Here is a 14,223-nt window from a genome sequence, read left to right as displayed (position 1 = left end):
TACCAGCCCAAACATTTAAATTTTTAGGGTACCAAGTACGGAACGGAAAACTTCTGTGCTCATTTTCCTGAGAATAGTAACGAACAATAGAAGGATTGGGTTTAACATGCAATGGAAAAAAATACTCATCTGAAAACAAAATATTTTCTAAGAAATGTATTTTTATTTGCCCTTTCCATCATGGTTTTACAAAATGACATTCTTTGCCACTGGTCTTCAGGAAACACCTCCTGAGTTTTGGAATATTTAAAGCTTTTGTATCCATGTTTTTTCCAAATACTCATCACAGTTTTATGGTGCATACCCAGTTCCTCTCCGACAATGCTTGATCGTGCTGAATCCAAAACTAAAGCACTATAAACCATTTCTTTCCACCGTTCTATCTCCTGGACCCTTTCTTGAGCTTTGATGTGACAATTCCTTTATTCTTGGCAAAAAGATGTCTCAAAATTTGATACGACATTTAAAATAGTTTTATCAAAAGGAATCGGTCTATTTTCAGAGTTCAGTAAGAATAAATCCCTGCTTTATACTGCCGAATTGCTTCCATAAAACCATTAAATCAATTAAAAATTAAAAAAAAATAAGAATCCGCCGCGCCACTTATCAATCAGAAAGTAAGCGAGAAGCGGTGATACCATTTTTAATTCTTATGTATAGTTTTCTATTCGCCAACCCGTATATAATATCGGCATGTATATTACGACCAGTTAACTAAAGCCAAATCTAATGTAAATGAAAAGGCAAAAGATGGGCAAGGCATTATAAAGTTTCAGCTACAATTAACCATTTTATTTTATGAGATGCAAATTATTTATTAATATTTAAAATTCTTAAGAAATTTTTAAAAAGTTTTAGCGATTGTTAGCTTTTTTTGAACTATCTCAATATGCGAATAAAATATTTTGTTTAAAAAAATATTTCTATTACAACATGCAAATAAACACTTACTTATATCCCAGCAGAAAGCAAACATTTTTTGATAAATGATCATCCCACTGAGTTACGCAAGCTGGTGCCCATTTTTTCTGATCAGGACGAAAAACTTCTAATATTCCTTTTCCTTCATCGCCATTTTCATCACTTAGTCGCACTAAAAAAAAATAAGTTTATAAAAAAAGGCTTTTAGAAAAAAATAAACAAACATAATGTTTGACAAAAAATCATAAAATCGTGACCTCACAGAAAAAAAACTAGAATACTTACAGCAGTTTCTCTCATCTTGTCCCCAAGGACAATCAACTTTTCCATCGCACATATGCCCTTGATTAATGCACTTATCGAAACCGCAATGTATCATATCAGATTCACATTTTTTGCAATTTAGTTCATCGGATTGATCCTTGCAATCGACATGACCATCACAATGCCAATCCATTGGAATACATCTTTTTATATCGCACTGAAATCCATGAGGGCAAACTAAAAAAAAATATAGTAAAACTTTTTATATATTTAAAGTGGTTCGACATTTAGCCAGCAATATTAATTTACATAAATATAGTAATTTAATTTTACATAAACATAGAGTTTGGAAGAATTTCTTAAGGTTTGTTAAAGCTGTTTAGCTGTGGCATTGATTTAAGATAAGGTAAAAGCGCTAAGGAAATAGCAAATAATATGACATTTAATAAAGACATTTGCAGTATAAGCAGAAATCTATTAAGAGTGATTTCCTGTTTAAATTTCTTTAAAGAAGCCAAAATCCAAAAAAAATAATAGACTTCATAACCAAAAAAAATAATCTTATCTTATCTTATTTTAGGATCCTAAAATAATATATTTACTATCATACAGATATTGGATGTCTATTAAATATCCGAACGGTAAAATATCTCTGAAAATATAAATTTTCGTAAAAAAAAAATTAAACAAAAATTTAATGGAATTGAAAAAGGAACTAAATGGTAAATCTCAAATTCGACCTTAACCCGCGATCATTAGGGCTGTTAGATTTTTTCTAACATTTTCCATCAGTAAAATACCAAGAATAGTAGTGCGGCAACGTCTGTCCGGTGAATTCCTAGTTCATCTATCGCAGTACTCCCCCCCATATTGCGTTTTGTCTACCGCCATCCACGAAATTTGTTTTAGTAGCTTTTAGGCAAGCATGACGAAGCTGTTAGACGGAATCTAACGCGCGAGTTATTACGTTCACGTTTTTTTACAAAGTTGTTAGAAAATATCTAACTACGCGAGTGATCCTGTTGGAAGTATTTAAAGTTGCACTTTTACAAAATGTCATATGAAAAGGAACAGCAAAGGTTATTAGCACTTTGGGAAGCTTCTGAAGAAACAGATTTTTTACCTGCAGTAGAGTGTGACGTCTCAGATAAAGATGCACCATCTCAACACAGCGACCATGACACGGACACCGAGCAATCTGATGTCGGCGACCTTGAACCTCAAAGGACTAAAACGGTGACTCCCAATGAACTATATTACATTGGGAAAGATGGTGCAACAAAGTGGTTAAAGCATAAAGACATTATTCGAAGTAAAACGCGTTTTAAAAACATTGTAACAAAATTACCGGGAGTAAAAAATGCTGCCAAGAATGCTAAAACATATATGGATTGCTGGAAAATATTTTTTTCAGATGAAATTATTGGGTATATCGTGGAATGTACAAATCTACAGCTTGACCTGATGAGACCTAAATATCAACGTGAGAGAGATAGTTTGCCGACTAACTTTGAAGAAATGCACGCTTTTTTGGGAGTTCTGTACTTAGCTGGGGTAAAAAAATCTCAACATTTAAATATAAATGACCTATGGCGGACAGATGGAAGAGCTCCGGAGTTTTTTTCGGCGGTTATGTCTAAGAGCCGATTTCACTTGCTAGTACAAGGTATTCGATTCGACCATAAGGCAGCCAGGCACGAAAAAGCAAAAGAAAACAAGCTGGCTCCACTGCGCTACATTTTTGATCATTTTGTGGAAAAATGTGTTCAGTACTATTCCCTTGGGGAATACATTACCATAGACGAAATGCTAGAGGCGTTTAGGGGATGTTGCCGTTTCAGACAATATATTGCCAATAAACCAGCAAAGTATGGTATCAAAATATATGCAGCAGTCGATGCAAGAATATTTTATACCCACAATTTGGAGATATACGCTGGAAAGCAACCCAATGGCCAGTTCCAATTACCTAATAATGCAGCAAGTGTCGTAAAACGTCTTCTTACGCATTGCAGTGGAAGTGGTAGGAATGTAACCGTTGACAATTACTTTACTTCGGTACCGCTAGCGAATGATCTATATCAAAATCACAGACTGACCTTAGTAGGAACGCTAAGGAAAAACAAAAGGGAAATCCCTAACTTATTTCTAAATACAAAAATTCGTAAACCTAAAAGTAGTATCTTTGCACATGGGAAAGACCCCAATCAATGCATGCTTACATCTTACATACCAAGGCCTAGCAAAAATGTTCTTATGTTATCCACATTCCAGGATACCGACGAAATTGATGTCGAATCTGGTGACGAACATAAGCCTTCGGTTATTACATTTTATAACCTTACAAAGGGAGCAGTGGACGTTGTAGACAGGATGAAAACGGAATACTCCATTACAAGGATAAGCAACAGGTGGCCACTCAATATCTTTTGCTCAATGCTAAACATTGGAGGAATAAATTCCAGGATTATTTATACCTCCAACACCGGAAATGACGTTCCTCGAAGACAATTACTTAGTGAGCTTACAAAACAACTTGCTAACCTTCATTTACTAAAGCGTGCTATAAGCTATAAGCTTGCTAAACCTCATTTACTATGCGTGCTTTTTTAATATAAAATTAAAATTATAGAATTCAACATTTTTTAATCCCCTTGAAGCAAAAAATTCGAAATGTCCTTGGTTCTGAAGCACCTCTAGCAGAACGAACCAGCGAAGAACGAATTGGGACACAGCGAAAACCTAGATGCTCTTTTTGTCCAATCAGAAAAAATAGATTTACAAATTGCCAGTGTGATGTATGCTCCAAACCTATTTGTAAGGAACATAGGATAAAAACTACAGTTTTATGCCAGGACTGTGTTATGCAAGAAGATGAATAGACTGATTGCACTAGTTTAATAATGTCTTTTTGACAACGATTCGGTTCATTTAATTTCTAACACATTTTTGTTTGTTTAATGTTTCCTTTTAATGGCCAAAGTGCGAATTTCTGTTTATTTTACGAATGTACATTATGTTTTATGTTTCTTGAATAAATGTTAAAATAAAATAATACCACACTGTATTTGATTTTTATATAAAATTGTCTGAAATTCATATGTTAGATTAAATCTAACACGCGAGTGGCAACGTAATAATTAACCGCGCGAGTGATCGCGGGTTAAGAATATCTTTGACGGTAAATTTGATGTCAACTTCTAAATTTTAAATAGACCCCACTATTTTTGACTGCGGATTCGGAAAGCGTTCGGATATTTAATAGACATCCCGTATATTGAATTGTTTATAATATGAATTATATATTTTTTTAAACTTTTTTTTCTTCCAACTTTCCATTATTGAAATCTTTTTTATCTCCTTACTACATATTTGAATAGGATTTGGGACCTGACGAGACATTAATCTTGACAGACATAGTAATTTAAAAAAAACCTTTTTTTTGTTTGTTTTTTCTCTATTTTGTATGATTCGAATAAACGGCCTTAGCTAATATTTTATTTAAACTTCGATTCAATATAGATTTTGAAATTATTGGTTATCTTAAAAGTAATATCGTTATGAAAACTTAATACGCTTAGCGAATATTCTCCTAGAATATGTACAATTAAAAAAATATAAAACGTTCCATTTAAAAATCTCGTGCTACCTCTAGGCAATTGCTAGTAAAGCTTTTACAATGGTTCATATTCCATACAATATTATGTATCTGATCGAAATTACTTTCAAGGTTTAACATTTACAATTTTGAGTCAATGTTTAACGTCTTAGCGATCATTATTTATTCGTAATATTCGGGATATAATTATCAGACCAAACCAGTCAAACACTTAAATATATATTGTCTTCTCTTTAGTCGAGCTTGGTAAAAATATCTATAAAATGTAAGAAATATCATCAGTCAGTTAGAAAAACTCCTAAAGAAAAATACGAGACTTTGTCCACTAGTACAGACACTTATCTATACATGCACGCCAAATTTCTTTCTTCAGGCAAAGCGTTAAAAAAAATTAAGAAGAAAACGACCGATTCCGCGATTCCTCACCTGCTTCTCACAGAGGAAATATAATACCTCGTACGTTTAATTTTGATTTTTGACTGACTTATTGCAAGTATATGATCGCATCTAAAGCATAAATCTTTATTTCTACGTTTCGAATTGGAGAATCCTGTGGGATTAATAGCGAAACGGCAACCTCTACAAGTAGCAACTACTCGTAGTAACAGTGCGATAAGGAAGAAATCTTAAAGCTTATGGTGGATTTCTAATCACAATTTCAACTTTTATTGAGTTTTTAACAGTAAAATATTATTCAACAATTCTATAAATGCTTGACTGAATTATTTTTGTTTTAAATTATTGTTTTCATGCTAGGCCTGTTTTAATTCTATTAACTTATTTTTTTTTTTTATTTTTCTTCTAATCTAATAATATTCTAGTTATAGTTATATACCTAAAGTTGCGTCTATTATTAGATTATGTTGTATTTATATGGAATAAGTGTTAAATTTTAAGAAGTTTAGACAAACAAGAAAAAGTTTAAGGTGAAGCGAAAGTTTAAAGTGAGTAATCCCTTCTCCTTTTACCTTGAGTCGAAACCGTTGTTGGAAGTTTTAAAGCTGATGACGTAAATTCATCTGTCCCTTGGTAAACATTTAATGGATTTTAAACATCGAAAAGTAAAAAAAAAGTCTTTTTGTTCAACATAAGCGATATAGATTTAGAAATCTTCTAAGAGCTTAAAGTGACATCGGTTAATTAATGTAATGGTTTTTCCTAAGACAAAACTCCCTCAAGCAATTTTGTAGAAGAGTCAATATTTAGAAATTGATGTTTCGTTTTTATTTTGTCATTCCGTTTAAGAAGATAAACATAACCGTAAAATGGTGGCAGAGGCATTAATCTTATCTTCCTTTATTATTTTTACCTTTCAGGTCCCGATGTTAAAGCCAGATAATTTAGTGTGCCAGTTACTGCCTGAAATATTTTTTTCCGAAGACGGTATGTTTTTAAAAAAATTATTCTAATTAAAAAATAGAAGCTTTTTTTTCCTATTAAAATTATTAAACAATAAAAAAAATTATAAAATTTTCACTTATAAGTATTTTTAAGTATTGAAAATTTATTGAGTAATATAACTTTCAATAAGTAAACATACTGCCACATCGGCATTTTAGCTTGGCACACATTTTAAATTTCTATAATATATTTTTGGTAGCTTAATTTGCTATAAAAATCTGTTCGCAAGTGATCTATAACCTTTTTTTGCCTGTCTCATTAAGTTTTTTTTTACTCTCTAGCATGAATTTTGATGTGGCTTTCTTTATTAATTGCTTTAAATTGATCTTTAATAGGAGTACCTTTAACTTTATTTTTCTTCTTTTTTTGGTAGAGATTTTTTTATACGTTTTCGAGAACAGTTTACTTATGTCTAAGGATTAAGTTAAATAATATCTATATATCCTTTCATTAACACCATATTTATTATGTGACTTATTATGAAAAATATGCTGTCTAATATTAATTGAGAGAGGAATCTTTATTACGTTACGTGTTTTGAAATAAGTGGAGCCATCCAGCAATTATGTTCAAAGTTCACTGAATCAAGAAATAAAAATACAAAACAGATGTGGAATTTAACATTCACACCTGCTCATTTAGCCGTTTTATAAAAAAACACCTCTAGCTGTGTAGAATTTTGCTGACTTGACACTTTGAGAAATTATTATAATGCAGGTATATAGACAGGTTTTGGATTAAGACAATTAAAAACAATAAGTTTTCTTTGGAACTTTTTAAATGTTTTACAAGAAATCAATACCTCGCGAGTTCTTGTTAAGATATTTTTAATAAATTGATTAACATGCTACTTCTTTTGTCTTTATTTTACTCCTATTTTGCTTTGACAAAATTTTTGAGTTTGGATTTTCTCGCATCCATTTTCCTTTACTTCATTAATAGATTCCAGAAAATTTAGTTGTTTATTATATTATATCCTGGTAAAAGAGTAAGGTCTTCAAGACATTTCAATTAGCTCTTCATTGATCGTCGACGTCATTGGGACAGTAACTATAGCTTCCAAGGCATCACTTTCATCATAACTACGTTAAGAAGACGTCACAAATGGATCATATTAGGTATCGTCAAATATCGATTCTCCAGTTTATATAATGTCAACGATATTTTTTCTTAAAAGTATAATTTTTACAATGGCTTAAAAGGGTGCATCATTTTGCATACCTATTGAAGTTTTAACAAACTTTAACTTTAATTTATGTCTGCATAAATAGCGGGTTATCCAATTCGAGGTTGGCTAAGTACAACCCTGCCGTTTGACACCTGTCAGAAATAAACGTCATGTGAAGCGTTTTTTTAGTTGAAGGTTTGCCATTTATAAATATGGATCGTTTAACAGTCGAACAACGTACTAAAATTATTAAATTGTTCTATAAAAACGGTGATTCTCCTGTGTCAACGTTTAGAGCTTTACGAGCTGATTACGGTCGATATAATGGTCCTACAGAGCAAGCAATTTCGAACACAGTAAGAAAATTTAAAGAGACTGGATCGGTTACTGATATTGTAGGGCACGTGCATCACCGTAACAGTCATTCAGCTGAAAATATCGCTGCTGTGGCTCAAAGTGTGGAGGAAGACCCAAATTTGTCAATTCCTCGGCGTGCTCAAAATTTGGGTTTGTCTTACGGCTCACTGTGGCGAGTTTTGCATTTGGATTTACAGCTCTATCCATACAAAGTCCAACTCACTCAAGAACTTAAGCCTACAGACAACGCAGAACATTCGGAAATTGGGTGCTTGAACAACAAGCTACTGATGCTCATTTTTCGAGCAGAATTTTCTTCAGTGATGAGGCTCATTTTAGGCTGTGTGGCTACGTAAATAAACAGAATTGCCGCATATGGGGTTCTGAAAATCCTCAGGTGATTGTAGAAAGGCCTTTGCATCCCGAAAAAAAGACTGTATGGTGTGCATTATGGTCTGGTGGTGTCATTGGTCCGTATTTTTCTGAAAACAATCGTGGGAGAGCCTGAGGAACAGTAAACTCTGAGCGGTATGGAAGCATGTTGACCAATTATTTTTGGAGAAAAATCGAAAAAGAAGATCTGGAAGACAAGTAGTTCCAACAGACGAGGCCACAAGCCACACAACACAGGCCAACCGAGCTCTTTTGCAAGAGAAGTTTCCAGGACGTTTAATTTCAAGATTAGGTGATATCTATTGGCCCTCAAGATCCTGTGATCTCACATCTTTCGATTTTTTTTTGTTGGGCTATGCGAAAGATCGTGTTTACGCCAATAACCCTCAAACTCTTCAACAACTTAAAGCCAACATTCGTGAAGTTCTAGCCGAGATATCACCTGAAATGTGCCGAAAAGTGATTGAAAATTTTCTTAAAAGGATTGAAGTTTGTCAGAGTTCCCGCGGTGGACATTTAAATGACATTGTGTTTCACATATAATGGAATGATTCAATCTTTAAAACAAAATAAAAATTTCGTCTCCATCTGAATATCTTGTGTGTTTTATTTAACTTTACTTTCCCAAGCATAAAATGGATTACCCTGTATATTAAATTTAAATTTATTATTAAAGCCAAAATCGTTTCGTGTCCGATTGCGATGCAGTGCACCTTATCGGTCCATATTATATACTTATTCTATAAAGAACTATTATTCATTCGTTTACGTAAATGATGGTTGTAAGTAAGTAAGTTTTTTAGCTTTAGTTGGATATTTGGGCCAAATATTCAATATTCAATATCAAATAAAATTCTAACGTTTCGCCCTATATTAGGCCTTTGGAAATCATGAAGCGGAACAAATTGATCTTATAAGATTTTGGAGAACACATGACATCCCAAATATTAGTATATAGGTATCCAAATAAGATAAGTAAAAGATACCCAATAAGTAAGTTAAGAGGTGGTAAATTAGACAAGATTAGCAACAAGGTTGCAAGCAGTCTTTATATCTGACTGAAAAAATTTCTTTCACGCCTTGCTGTCTAGGCATCCATAATAACATATGATTCTGGTTATTTCTAATTTTATAGACCTTTGTGTTACAACAGAATAATTGAATTAAAGTTAAGAAATTGCGGTATGGCAGCGATCAATCAATTAAACTCTTTGCTGGTCCTATACATCCTGCTAAGCCATTGCGGGAATTAGAACAAATAATAATGATGGATTGATAATATTATTACCTACATAAAGCTTGTGTTCCAGCATAAATGAAACAACAAATGAAAATTTGGGATATTTGGTCTTGCCCTCCTCTTTTTATTTCACCTAACAGCTTAAATATTTGTATTTTTGTACTTCTTACTATTTTCTTATACAGGTTGTTCATTTGAAAACTTCCCACCGTTTTGAACAATTATTGAAATAAAAACTGATATTTTCATGTTTTTGTTTTCTATCTTAACAAATTAAGATAAACAAAGATTTTTCTAATTTTCTCGAAAACGAATCGACCTATTTGAAAAAATCAAACGTCAAAATGAAAGACCTTTTAAACAAACTATTACTCGATACCCCTTCCCATTAAAAATTTTTAAGGGGATGACCCTTGGGGGCAGAGGGTGAAAGGGGGTGAAATAATTTTCGGCGTTTTTTTTTAAACAGTGGTTTTCGATAAATCCGTGGTAAGAAGTTTTCAAATGAACATTCTGTATATACCTCAAGTATTTATCTTAACTATGATTTTTGAGAATTAATATCTAATTGGTTTTCTGTAGATTTAATCTGAGAACTATTTGCTTGCTCTGATTTATTACTGTTGACAGAAGTATCTACAAATCATACTTATCAGTAGAATTGTGTTACCTGTGTATTTAAGAGATTTTATGTTAATATTATGCAGATTAGGGAATCGATCATTAAGCATAGAGAGATGCTTAAAGGCGAAATATGGCAATACGCGCTGTTTTCGTTAATTTCGTCGTTTCTGTAATCGTTGTTTTCTTGTATTTCAGTATGACCAACAACACAGAAAATTCCCCTTTAGAAAAGAAAGTTAAATGAAAGGAGGGTGTTGGGTTGTTTTGAGGTTATCCGCTCGATCGAAAGATGGCGCGGAAATAAATTTTGCAATATGTCCCAAAAAATGTGTTGTTTTATTTATTGTCTGATAGATAGAGGCACTCTGAACTTTTTAACTTGGGTTTTTGCCGATGGGTTTTAATTCCGGTCAGCAACGTTTCGCGCATGTAGTAGAACGCTTCGTTTGCAACGATACCTTCCATACCCCACCGTATATTTGCTTAGTTTGGATCTGCCCTTGTGCAAGGTAATTGCCTTAGCTTTATGTTTTACAAATTGTTTAAAAAAAAAAGCGTTTACTTCATTTATGGGCAGAAACGGATGATTACGATCTTGCGGAGCACGACTTAGCATCGGATTCGAAAGCAGAGGATGATCGTATAAGTGAAAGGTCAGCCAATTCTGACTCCGATCAGGAAATCAATGATGCAGATTTATTGAGATCTGTTGTACCAAGCAGCTTGGGCTACAGCAGAGAAAGTGAGTTTGTTGGTAGAAATGATTCTACAAAATTACAGCAGAGGTACCGAAATTTAGCTGTAAAGGTGAGAACAGAAAATATAATAACTCATCTACCTGGAGTCAAGCGCCAATTTAGAGATATCAAAGAACCATTAGAATGTTGGCAGCTTTTCTTCACTGATGTAATGCTTTTGGATATTGTACAATATACAAATAAAAAAATTCAAGGTCGAAACTACAGCCGTCCAGACACATAGGATTTGACAAAGGATACAACATTGGATGAGCTAAAAGCCTTCTTAGGACTTTTATACACAGGGCTCTTGAAATCGGGAATTCAAAATATTATGACTTGAGCTTGAGCAAATATTATGAGCTACCGATGGCTTTGGAGTGGATGTTTTTAGAATAACGATGTCTCAGAAGAGGTTCAGCCTTCTTTTGCAGTGTCTACACTTTGACAACAAAGAAAATCGAGATGAAAAGCGTCGTTTAGATAAACTTGCCCCAATAAAAGGAATCTTCGACATATTTGTTGAGAATTATATAGGTGTGTACACTCCCAGTGAATACCTTACGATTGATGAAAAATGAGAATCATTTAGGGAGCGTTGCAGTTTTCGTCAATTTATTCCAAATAAGCCCGCTAAATATGGAATTAAAATATTTGCACTGCTAGACGCAAAAACATTTTACGCTTTGGCTCAAGAAGTTTATATCGGATAACAGCCAGATGGGCCATTCAATTTGAGTAACCGTCCCGAGGATGTAGTTATGCGGCTCGCTAAAACAATCAAAAATACTGGTCGTAATTTGACCTTCCATAATTATTTTACTAGCTACCCCCTAGATTGCTTCGTGAATACAAGCTGACGTAAGTAGGTACATTACAAATAAAAAGTAAATACCGTCGCAAATTTTACAACTGAAAGATCGAACCTTGTGTAGCTTTAATTTGCTTTCCAAAAAGATGTAACCTTTGTATCCTACTATCCCAAAAAAATTTTAAAAAAATATATTACTTTTATCGACACTACACCATTCTGATCAAATTGATGGTTCCACGGGAGACAAACGCAAACCAGAAATTGTAACCTTTTATAATTCTACAAAAGGAGGAGTCGATATAGTTGGTGAACTCTCAAGTAACTATAATGTGTCACATAATAGTCGCAGGTAGTTACTAACAGTGTTTTTTTCACTATTGAACACAGCTTAAAAATAGTTAAATTCGAGGCTTCCGGTATATCTTAAAAGGAAAAGTTCAGAAATCACAGGTGAAGTTCTACAGCCTGTGCATGACAAGGATGGTGAAAATCCTGGAAATAAGTAAAAAAAAAGGTGGAAGATGCTTCATTTGTGACCGGAGTAAGGACCGTAAATCTTTTTATGTATGCGTTACTTGTAATAAATTTGTTTGCTTGAAGCATTCTGTCAATACATGTGATTCATGTTTCCCACAGAAGTCAGAGTAAAGTAGAAGCTAAAGATTTTTTTGAATTAAAAAAAGATAATTTTTAATTGATTACAACTTATTTTCTATTTTGTTTAAAGCAGTAGGTATTAGACTTTTTGTATTTTTGCACAGTATAAAATATTTTTTGGATAGTTATATTATTTGCTCATATCTCACCGATCGTAAAACATAAGCCAACCGTATTGACGCCGGGTTAATGAATAGTTATGGCAAGAATTTAAATCTTGCGTGCTAATTTTTAATTTATTAAGTAACTTTGAATTTCGTTGTTATATAATTATAACACCTTAGCATAATTGAGTAAAATGTAGGTTCTACTTTTTATTAGATTGTCATTATGGTGTCTTTTATCCACGAATATATGGAAAATTTTAAGTACCTACAAGACTAGAAATTGTCACTCGCATGGCAAATAATAAATAAAATTAATTTAAAAAACTCTTTTTCATTGCCTCACAGCATTTTTTAAAAATTTAATGTCAAAGGTACAATTTAGAAACTGTATATTTCCCTTCATTAAAAATATATTTAAGATTAGGTCTATTGAATTTATATGCGAGCTAATATTTTACTCACGTTTTTATTTAGTTTTAATAACGAAATAGACGAATAAATTACGTAGACAGTTTGTGCTTCTCAAATAACCCGACTAGTATGCAAAATCGTGATATGCATCAGTAAGAACTTACGAGGACGCAACTTGAATATTATTTAATTTATAGTAGTAAAAATTTAATTTACGATTTAAGCTGTATATTTTTTTTATACATTAATAAGAAAAATTATATTTAATTTAAAAAAATAAAAATAACAAAACGATTCAAAAATTAGTATTTTGCAAGCAATATGTGGCAATATTCATTAAATGAAATATGTATGAAGTTCTAAGTCATTGTTTAATTGTACTATATTTCAGAGCGTCCATTAGATGTGTTCAATAAGACCTATCACATATTCGTTAGACCAAAATTATCTGATTTAAAGCAATCTGGTTTTTTGATACATATATGAATAATCTTGTGTTATATATTTCCTCCTATAAATATTAGGGCTGAGTACATAAATAAGAGAAGAGCTGATTGATTGTACGCTTTTTTAAATATGTTTTTTTTGTGGATTCGCCCTGAAGAAACCAAAAAATAGAAATACGCAACTGCGGCTACCACCTTAGTTTCTTCTATTTCATATCTTACGGATTATCCCGACAAAATTTTTTCTTTAGTATTAACTTGATTAGCGTACACTAAGGATTTTCTCTGTGAGGAAAAATGTTCAAAATACCAAATTTTAAATAGTATAATATCAATCAATTAATTAATCAATAACCATTTGTTCATCATAAAAACAAAAAAAAAATACTGTGCTAAATACGGCAGAAAATGAGGGAATCAATTATGAAATAAGTAAGTGTTTACAAAAAAAGTAATCGCAAACTGCTAGGCTAAAAAGTGGTGGTGCTTGATCCATCAGGAACCACATATTAGCACGTATTGCAGTAATCTTATTGCTGCCCTTGTTGTATTTTTTAACAAGAACTACGGTCCAAGCTTAGACTACTTCCAATCATGTTAGAAATACATGCCTACTTGAACTTTTTTTCGAAAACCGCTTATTTTATCGATATTCGCTAAAAGTATCTTTTTTTAGAGTAAGATTAGTAAAATCTAAAAAACATATTTTTTTACTTGGAAAGTGCACAAGTTAAATTTTGATTAAAATGTTTTAAAACAAAAAGTTTTCACCGTATATGAGAAAAATATTACGTGGGGTTAAAAATACTTAAGTTAAACCTATGGTTGCATACAGATTAGAAAATAATATCAAATGCAAATTTTTAAATTGAGTTTGAAAGAGGTTTTTCTATGAGTCTCCCTGTATGCGCTATTTATTTATATGGTAAATATATTATTTTATTTTTATTTATCTGCACGTGCTTATCATACTTTTAAAGTGATTTAATGATATAAATATGTTAATGCCTCGGTTTATTTATTTTAAATGATAGTTTCAAGTAATAAGGTATCGAATAAAGTCC

The 14,223-nt window shown here is 32.3% G+C and overlaps 1 protein-coding gene across 2 annotated transcripts in view; it reads right to left on the bottom strand.

Moving 5' to 3' along the window:
- The window catches only part of LOC126748925 (atrial natriuretic peptide-converting enzyme), a 126,769-nt gene that overhangs the window by 51,454 nt on the left and 61,092 nt on the right, over positions 1-14,223 (bottom strand). For both annotated transcript variants that reach the window (XM_050458467.1, XM_050458468.1), the window contains exons 8-9: positions 1,207-1,422; positions 952-1,093 (exon numbers count right to left, since the gene is read on the bottom strand). In XM_050458467.1, the coding sequence (XP_050314424.1) occupies positions 952-1,093; positions 1,207-1,422 (358 nt within the window). The remainder of the gene's footprint in view (positions 1-951; positions 1,094-1,206; positions 1,423-14,223) is intronic.

This window comes from Anthonomus grandis, chromosome 22 (genome assembly GCF_022605725.1).
Source record: "Anthonomus grandis grandis chromosome 22, icAntGran1.3, whole genome shotgun sequence".
NCBI classification, from domain to species: domain Eukaryota; kingdom Metazoa; phylum Arthropoda; class Insecta; order Coleoptera; family Curculionidae; genus Anthonomus; species Anthonomus grandis.
This window is presented reverse-complemented; position numbering and strand designations above follow the sequence as displayed.